Source organism: Lactuca serriola, chromosome 3 (assembly GCF_051521515.1).
Source record: "Lactuca serriola cultivar US96UC23 chromosome 3, Lser_US96UC23_V15, whole genome shotgun sequence".
Taxonomy (NCBI): Eukaryota; Viridiplantae; Streptophyta; class Magnoliopsida; order Asterales; family Asteraceae; genus Lactuca; species Lactuca serriola.
This window is the reverse complement of record NC_136410.1, coordinates 55191392-55201620: the sequence shown is the minus strand read 5'-3', so window position 1 is coordinate 55201620 and position 10229 is coordinate 55191392. Positions and strand designations below refer to the sequence as shown.

At 34.1% G+C, this 10229-nt stretch overlaps 1 protein-coding gene across 1 annotated transcript; it reads left to right on the top strand.

The window, feature by feature from the left end:
• The first annotated feature begins 2445 nt into the window (after positions 1-2445).
• LOC145095273 (uncharacterized) lies at positions 2446-3432 on the top strand. The gene has a single exon (XM_079033184.1). It carries the CDS (start codon positions 2446-2448, stop codon positions 3430-3432), a length of 987 nt encoding a protein of 328 aa, XP_078889310.1.
• The last annotated feature ends 6797 nt before the right edge of the window (positions 3433-10229 follow it).

Below are 10229 nucleotides of genomic sequence, written 5' to 3'. Positions count from 1 at the left end.
CCTCATTACTGAAAAAAAATCATTATCCATTGTTGTCATATTCATAAAAAATGGTAAATAGTATGTTGGATCCATGCAATACTTGTTTTCAGGAAAAGTAAATCATGAAACATGAACGTGATTGTAAGGCTCATCGGAGTGGAGTGCGGTTTGGAACCGCGTTCGTGCAACGTCGACAGCAAACACCGCCCCCTGGGTGTGGTTTCGTGTGGTCTTGGCCGCACTACAGCTAGAAAGAACCATCGCCTGTGATTGGTTGGTGCTTGATTCCCTTTTTGACCGTTGAACGGTCCATTGACTGAGTTTGTTTGTTTTTTTTACACAACCTTCAACCAAAATCTTTACACTTTTCCTCCAACTTTTTTTGAAAATGTTTTCTTTCAAAAGGCCCAACAAAGAAAAAACACCCGTTAGAAACACTACCACCCCAATACTTTAATATGATCAACCAATTTTTTCACCTCCGTATTACCATTACGGCGGTATGCTTCCGTATTTTCCACAACGACCAGCGTAACCACTACCACAACCCGACACAGATTTTAATCCATTTGATTTTCTCTCAACCTGAGTTTGTTCAACAAACACAAACACAACCAGAAACGGCCGTTTCTGATTCTGAATCGGAATTCGTTACAGAAACTCAGTCCACTCGAACAACAACTAAAAGAAAAGAGAAGACGGAGGCTAAATGTTGGGAACCACTAGAAATGTTAATGTTGGCACAATCTTGGATCGATATTTCAGAAGATGCGACGGTTGGAAAAGACCAAAAGCATGACCGCTTTTGGATTCGCGTTTTACATAGGTTCCATAAAGGAATGAACCGTGGAGAATACCGTTCAAAACATCAAGTGTACTCCAAATTGGGGAAGATGAACAAGGAAATCATGTTGTTTAATGATTTGTATAACAACATGAAGCGTCAATGGAAAAGTGGAGAAAACGATAAAGTGATTTTGAAGAAGCGTTGAAAGTGTATCAAAAAGAAAATCTGAAGGCTTTCAAGTTTCTTGAAGTTTGGAATTTTGTGAAAGATAACAACAAATGGCAAAGTAGCAAAACAACATACAAGCATATCGACAGTGGTTCAAAACGCAGTAGAACATCTGAGTCTGACCACACTACATCAGATGCTCGTGTTCAATTTGATTTGAACGAAGATGAACATGTTCCAGTTTCACCACCTTCCCGACCAATGGGAGACAAAGCAAAAAGCAAAGGCAAAGATAAAGCGTCGGATTCAAATGAGTTGAAAGAAATGGGTGCCGACATGAAGGGTATAAAAAAAAAGAATGGACAAAATTTTGCAAATTGCTTCTGAAAGAGAACTTCGGAAACAAAGGGAGAGCGATATGCAAATACTAGCGATGGACACATTGAATATGACTGGGGACAAGCTTCAAGTTATTTTGGCGATGAACGAGGAAGTGAAAAAACGTTACGTAAATCGTGGCTAATTTCTAGTTTTTTTTTTTTTTTAAGTTTTTAATCGTTAGGTGTGTTTTTTTTAATAAGTTGTAGGTTTTATGTTTTTAATATGCTTTTTTAAATTTTTAGTTTTTTTTTAAACTAAGCAATATATGGTATTTGTATTTTTAATTAATGAAATATTATCTTTTTAAAATTATGTTTTTTTTGTTAAAAAAGAAATTTTATTAAATTAAAATAGCTAAAAAAACAAAAATAAAAGAAAATAAAAATGTGGCATCACTCCCTTGGTGAGGTAAGAAACTACACTAGTATAATAAAAAATGACGTGACACTTATGTAAGAGAGTACGGTTTCGGTGGCACCATTCCCACCAACATATGGTTTTTGAAGATCGCTACCATAAAAAACCACAGAAAAAAGTTTCTTCAAAAGAAAATCATGAATTTCGTAAAAATATGAATAAATTTACAATATGCAATATAAACTTCGTTGTACTAAGAAAAACAATATTTATTTTTGGTTAATAGTGACATTTCGCAGTAAATAATGGCATTTCATAATACTATTTTTTTTTTTTAATATTTCCTTTTGATGAGTAATGGCATTTTTGTATAGCGTTTAACACCAAATCCTAGCGAACTCTATGGTTACATTTATGAATTTGATTAATTTTTGTTCGGATTTAATTAAAAAAAAATAATGGTGTTTTTTCCTTTTACTATTATTAGGCCGAATGGTATACTAACCACGAGCAACTTCGTGGTTGAGGTGGCCACGAACCACGATCGTGCACACCGCCCCGGTGGTTCGTGGTTAGTCGTGGTCGTTGTCATTCGTGTTCCCGACGACGGACTCAAACGAGAATGGTGATTGGTGTTCGAATTTTTTGGCCGTTGAACGGCTATTTTGGCCGTTTTTTTTTTCAAACACAATTTACTAATATAAATAACACTTCTATTATACCAAAATTTACACCCCATTCTATTCTCTAAAACCACAAAACACATTAACATGGATCCAACAATACATATGGAATTTTTAAAAAGTTTTGATTCGGATGACGACGTAGAATTCGTCGAGACATTTTTCAATGTTGTGCAACACGTTCGCGCCGAAGAAAGTTTGAATGCAGCGCGTACAAGGGCGGTCGTCAATCGTGATCGCCAAGCCGCACACGACTTATTGGTACGTGATTACTTTGCCGATAATTGTCTTTATAATGACGACTCATTCGAACATCGTTTCCGTCTGAATAAGGCTATATTTTTACGTATTAGTAATGCTTTAAAATCTCGTTATGATTTTTTCAAACAAAAACCCGACGCTAGAGGAAGAATGGGTTTTAGTAGTATACAAAAATGTGCGGCTGCTCTTAGGTATTTGGGATACGGTATAGCATTTGATGCATCTGACGAATACTTGAAAGTATCCGAGAGGACCGCAGTTGAATGCGTAGATTGGTTTTCTGCATGTGTTTATGAGGTTTTTCACGAAGAATATTTGCGTAAACCTACTCAACGTGATATTGAGAGATTATATTCGGCTCATGAAGAGAGGCATGGATTTCCTGGTATGCTTGACAGTCTAGATTGTACGCATGTGGCTTGGGAAAAATGTCCAACTGCATGGCGTGGTCAGTTCACTCGAGGAGATATAGGTGAACCAACTATCATCCTAGAAGCTGTTGCATCTCAAGATTTGTGGATATGGCATGCCTTTTTTGGAGTAGCGGGGTCTAACAACGACCTTAATGTTCTTGGTCAGTCTCCACTTTTCAACGATATTTGGACCGGCAAAGCACCTGATATGACGTTCACGGTAAACGGGCACGCGTACAAATACGGTTACTACCTTGGTGATGGGATATACCCGGATTATTCTACATTGATGAAGGCATACTCGGTTCCTCGAAGTGAAAAAGCAAATTTTTTTACAAAAAAACAGGAATCGGCGAGAAAGGATATCGAGAGGGCATTTGGAGTCCTTAAGCAAACATGACATGTAGTGAAATATGCTACACGACTCTGGGATAAAGAAAGAATTAAACGAATGGTCCTAGCATGTATTATAATGCATAATATGATTATTGAAGATGAAGGTCGAGCGATTTGCACGTATGATCCGAACGACGTTGTCGTTCCAATTGAGGAGTTCGTACCCGGAAGGAATGCTTTTTTAGAGCGAGTTGTTGAAATTCATAACAGTGAAACGTGTTTCAATCTTCGAGAAGATGTCGCGGAACATTTGTACCAAAATAGCATGAACGACGATTAGGATTTTTATATGTACGTTTGTTCGTTTTCTTATTAATGTAATGTTTTTTTTCTAGATTAACTAAGTAATGTATTTTAAAGTTGTTATTTTATTTTTATAATTAATGAAAAAATAGTTTTAAAAAAATGAATGCTTTTTAATTATAAAAAATGTAATTTTATTGTAATTTTTGAATTAAAAAAAAAAAGTAATTTTATTGTATTTTTGAATTAAAAAAATAAAAATAATGATGTGGAGTGGTGTGTTAGTGGTAGGTATCCCATATTAGTGGTAGTGGAATGTGATGCTAATGTGGCACCCACCATATATGTTATGTGGTAGATATAACGGATGGTCTTATATTAGTTTTATACACTAATATCAATTCTTTATTTTCTTTGGATAACCAAAGTCTTGTATTTAAGTATTGTCATTTTGTATAACCATGGCCATACCGTACAAAGACAGATGGATGGGTTGCAGAAACGACGGAAAAGGACCACACTAAAATCCAATGACTCATACTTTTGTGTCAGGATAAGTTTGACACATGTCTTCATAATTTATCGCGATATTTTCATAGGTAAAACTCTAATTCATTTATGCTTATTAAAACCAGGGATGAGCATCGGAACCGGGTACTCGCTTTTGGAACCGGAACTGCCGGTTTTGGAATCGGAACTGCCTTAAGCGGTTCCAGTTCCGGTTCCTAAAGTTATGGAACCGCCTTAAGCGGTTCAGGTTCCGGTTCTCATTTTTTTGGAACTGCTACCCGCCGGAACCGGTTATATATATATATATATATATATATATATATATATATATATATATATATATATATATATATGTGTGTGTGTGTGTGTGTGTGTGTGTATGTTATTTAGACCGGTTTAGAATATATATTGGTCCGGTTTTGTCCGTCTTTGGTCCGAATTGACTTGATTTGAATCGAACTAAATTGCGGTTTTATCGACAAAAGTTAACAAAATTAATGTAACCGGGTTATTCGCTCCCGGAACCGGAACCGCCAGTTCCGGGACTGGTTCCAAACATTTAAGAACTGCCTAGAACGGTTTCGGTTCCGGTTCTAACTTTCTAGGAACCGCCGGTTCCGGTTCTCGCCAAATGAGGCGGGTACCCGCCTATGCTCATCCCTAATTAAAACCACATTAAACTAATTAAAACCACATTAAACAAGAAATTATAATTGCTAATTCAACGACTTAAACCCTACATTTTTATTAGATTTTTAATAGAATAGTATTAGTTAAACTAGCCAAATTATATTTATTTTCAAAAATAAAAAATACACAAGCTCTAGAACTTTCAAAGAACCACTAACCAATATCTCACGATATACACTGAAGTCTGAACCTCTGGAGACGATGTATTCTGCATCTGAGATTCATATTGATTTTGACACCTCCGTCGACAATCCAAAGCGCCTCGAATTCCGAGCTCACTCTTTCTTTAACGGAAACCATTAATTCTTAAACTATGGTTTCCGATTTCATCAAAACTACTTATACAATTCATTTTATCAGACAACAAAGCTCGATTCACAAATCACAAGAGCTTGACAACATGAGCTTTATGATCACCCGTGTATGTATGGCCGCCGGAGTTGCTGCTGTCAACGGACACACACACACCGATCAAGTCTACAAAACGAAATCAGTCGTCACCTCCTTTCGGCATGGCAAGAAAGCGTTCGCCGCTTCAACCGGAGTTGACTCGTCTGATCTCCGGCCAGTTTCCGGGTTTCTGAATGAAGGAATCGTTGGCAGCGGAAACAGGAAGACTACAGATACCGATGAGTCTCTCCGGCAAGTCATGTACTTCAACTGCTGGGGACCGAGTTAAGGATTGTATTTCGGGTTATTATTGGTTCCCGGTTGGTGATCGAAGTTTTCTCGAAGATTAATAGGGATTTGAGGAATCGATGATGTGAGTTGACTCGTTGTTTGGAGGTTTGGAAGTGAGTCGTTGAATGTAGGGGTTGAGAATAACATTTTCTCAAAGAGAAGACCCTCAAACTGTAAATTATGTTGGCTCTTTGTAAACTTGTCACTTTTTACAAATGTACAGAATGACAATCTGCCAAGAATGCACATTATTAAATTTACTCCCCTTAATGGAAAAAAAAAATACTTTCACCTATTCCAAAAACTTATGACATGTAAGGGTGTTTGGGTGTCTGGGATTGTATTTGAGAAAAAAAAAAGGTAAAGATGTTTATTAGTTTATCTGTAGTAAATATATATATATATATATATATATATATATATATATATATATATTTGAAAAAAGTTTAGATCCACTTAAATGATAGCAAACAATATTTAAAAGGTTATAACCTTTGTACACTCTTTTATGTTTGGTAGAATGAAAAAAAAAATAGAAGGAAGTCAATCAAGTCATTGTAGATAGCCAAACATCTTTTTTAACTTATTCTTTTAAAGACCAATAAATCAATAAATCAATTTAAATCACAATTCCAAACACCCTCATAATTAATTAGATAAACTTAGTAACTGAGAATTTGGAAATAAGTAAACTTTGAAGTGGAAGTAGCATGTGAAAGCACTTTGGTTGGAAAGTATGCATTGTCCATGACATTATATATTTTTTCTCTATATTTTATTGTGTGAAATATTTGTTTGATAATTTATAAATGATCGGATATATTAAGGATCATATATTTTCATTTTCGGGATTAATATGTCTAACATATATATTTCAAAAATTCAATATGAGACAATTTTTAAGAACATTATTAGTTTCAACACAACATAGAAAGCAATATTATAGTAAAATAGTTGAATCTTATATCTACACATCTGAATTTTGGATAAGATTGACGAAAATTATATTTTTGTAGTTAGAAAACATTATGTGAAATATAATTGTCATATAGCTCGAGTTGGTGGAAAGAATTGATCAGACTAGCAGTGTGTCAGTCACAACCATCTTCGTTGTCATCCACTTAGGTTATGTTTGACGTAGTAGCTGAAATGCTAGATGTTAGCTACAAAGCTAGTTGATAGCTGAAAAAGCTACTTGTTAAATGAAAAGCTAGTTGATAGCTGAAAATGTAGCTGATAAAAAATGACGTTTGGTAAAAACTAGCTGAAAAATATGAAATGACATTTAAAAAAATATGTTTTTATAATTAATTAAGGGGTGTATTTGAAAATTTATAAAAAAGCTCCTAAAAAGCTAATCTAAGTAGCTTTTTAAAAAGGTAGCTTATATGCTATTTTTTGGCTTTCCAAACATGACAACTTAAAAAAGCTCGAAAAATAAGGTAGTTTTTCAACTAGCTGTGGCACGCCAAACATAGCCTTATGCTATGGGAAGTGGTCACCACCAACCCACTGAAAAAGTGGTGTCATCTCTGCGTCACGTCAGCTTCGCCACTAACCCACTAGACATAGGAAATGGTTACCACTCCCTAATTATCTTTTTTTAATGATTAAATTAAATAAAAACATAATTTAAAACATAACAAAATATTTTATATTAATTGAAACCACATTACATTAATTTAAAAAACTTAGAAAATTCAACCTAAAAAAATAGAAAATTAAACCTAACATACTAAAAAACATAAAAACACATAGAAAATGAAAACTAAAATACTAAAAAAAACATAAAAATAACATAGAAAATTAAACCTAAATTACTAAAAACCATAGAATCTAGTTGTGATATTTGTCAAGAACTTCTTGTTGAATTTTCAAAAACATCCTTAATTTTTTCGGGTCGAGATTCGGTTGCGGCACCGTGTTTATAATTTGAAGATCGGTGAGTGTCAATTGTCGCTGCTGTTGTACCTCCGTTGAATCATTTTTTTCTGAAAAAATTAGAGTTTTGTTGATTTTCCGCTAGAAGACGCCCCCGTTCTCGCTTTGTCCCTTCCCGGTGGTCGACGAAGCTGGATGTCCAGTGGACACTCCCCCTCGGTGGCGTCAAACTCATCATTAAGGTCGAGGTTAATACCAATGTCCAACTCGGACATTCATGACCTTTTGTTGGAACCGGTGGTAGATCTCGAATGCATCGTTTCGGGACAAAGAACTCATTTTGGACCATTGTGACAAACTTCCCACACTTTTTGGTTGGCAAACGGTTTCCTATTGTTGGTAATTCTGTATTGGTACAACGCGGTTGATAAAATGTTGAAATCGTTGCTACCACTGCGATGCATATTTTTAAAATTGTCAAACACGCCGTTAAATTTGGTGCAAGCCGCTCGAATGTCACGCCATTTTGCATTGAACAAGTTGTATTTCCGGCTCGTTTGCCTTCCTAATAACATGTGGAAATGGTCTAAAACACGATTCCAAAAGCTTTAACCTGATTGCGAGTTGCCGACATCCCTGTCTTGTGATATGAAAATCCAAGCTTTAGCTAAAGTTTCCTCCTCCTCCTCGGTCCATTACGTGTTTTTCTTTTTCCTTGGATCTTTTGATTTTTTTTTGCCTTCTACGACTTGGGTATGTTTCTTTAGCTCGTTCGTCATCGTCGTCGTCGTCATTGTCGAGGTTTACGGGTTGAGATTGAGAAAATGGAATTTGAGATGGTTGTGAAGTTTGTTGACATTAGGAAGTCTGAGATTGAAATTGCAGAGAAGGTTGTTGTTGAAAGACTTGAAATTGGGGTTGAATGAATTCTGGTGGTGGTTGTTTGTAGTAGTGTGGGTGGTATGAAAGATTGGTGAATAGAGGTTGTTGTTGAATGGGGAATGATAACAATTACATTTAGCCAATATTCGCTAACAGATCACTTGGAGTGTTTGAGGTGTTCGGGGTAGGTGGGGTATTTTGGTTTGGATCCATGAGGATAGAATTTTTTTTTTTGGTAAATATGTGTTTGTGTTGAAAATATGTTGTGAGTTTGAAATGAAAAAAAAAAGATTGATACATACATACATACATACATACATACATACATACATATATATATATATATATATATATATATATATATATATATATATATATATATATAAAGAAGGTATGGTAATTAATTAATTATTTTTTACAAACTGTCACAGCAATGCAATGGTTAAATATGGAATAAACAATCACATCGTCCGTTCTCTCTCGTCTCTGTGAAGACGCAAAACCCAACCCACTGGAGTTGGGGGCGGTGTTCACGCGTCTTGGGGCTGACACGTCAGCCTCCACACGTCTTCCACCTTCCTACTCAGGGTGGCCTTAAGCTGGTAGGCAGTTTGGATATTAGGAAGCATGAGTTGCCTGCATTTTTTTTTCCAATATCCCATTCATTCTAATTATTTTCCAACTAGTTTATAACCCGTGAGAACTGAGAACCACGGTTATAAAATTAATTAAACTTTCATATTAAAAAAATCAAAATTATTAATCAATTATTTAAATAAATTATTATTTAAGAGATTTTTTTTTGTTATATATAAAATTATAATCGTTGATTTAAATAAATACGTGAAGTTATATCACCTTATAATCTGTATTAATTTTATTCTATTTTTCAATCTAATGTTATTAATTCAATATAATTAGAGTGAAGAAAATTAAAATTTAAAATTTAAAATGAAGAATCAGTTATTAATTTAATATAATTATAGTAGAAAATTTGAATTTTGAAATAGATAAGTAATTATTAATTTAATGTGATTAGAGTGGAAATTCAAAATTCAAAATTTGAAATGGATAATTAATAGATTGACAAGTGACATGATATGTGATATATAACATTAATGAAAAGTTCTAATTTTATTACACTTGTTAATATGAGATTAAACATATTCTTTTATTAGAATAGGAAGAAGGGAGATATCTCATTCATTCTAATTATGTTTTTCGATTGCATTTTAGGTCTAAAATTAATCATAAAAGGGGACCTTGAGTCTCTCATTTCGCAGTGTTTAGAATCAATTCACCTTATATAAACGTATCCACTCCACGTCATCAAACTTAGATTCGTTCTGATTACACTAAATGGTGAACGACATTAAAATTACCAACATTTTAAAAATGACCTAACTATTAGCGAAAATGATTTCAATATAACTTTTATCACGTAATGCACAAATAGGTGTTTTTTTTATCTATTACAAGCAAGTAATTAGCAATTACCGAGAGTCTATAAATTTTTTTTTATGAGCAATGAACAGGTAAAATAGAAATTAATCAAATAGATTGATCACGTCAATTTTTGTAGAAAGTTGCCTAAGTGTATTCAAATCAATATATTTAAACAAAGCTAATTTAGTATTTTGTAAATTTAGAATATCTATCATTTATAAAATTTGGTTTTGGACTACCATTGTGCAGAAAAAATGTATGAAGCGAAAGTAACTTGGAAACTTGTCATTATTAATACGTCCGGTGGTTAAAGTTGTAATTTAATCTCAAAACACATAAAATGTCAAACAATTCAATTTTGGGGTATAATAAAAAACTAGAATATTGGAAGCTAGAGAGAAAGGGATAAGAACGGACCACTTTTTAACTACTTGAAATTGATCGATTGGATATATCCTTCATATTTCC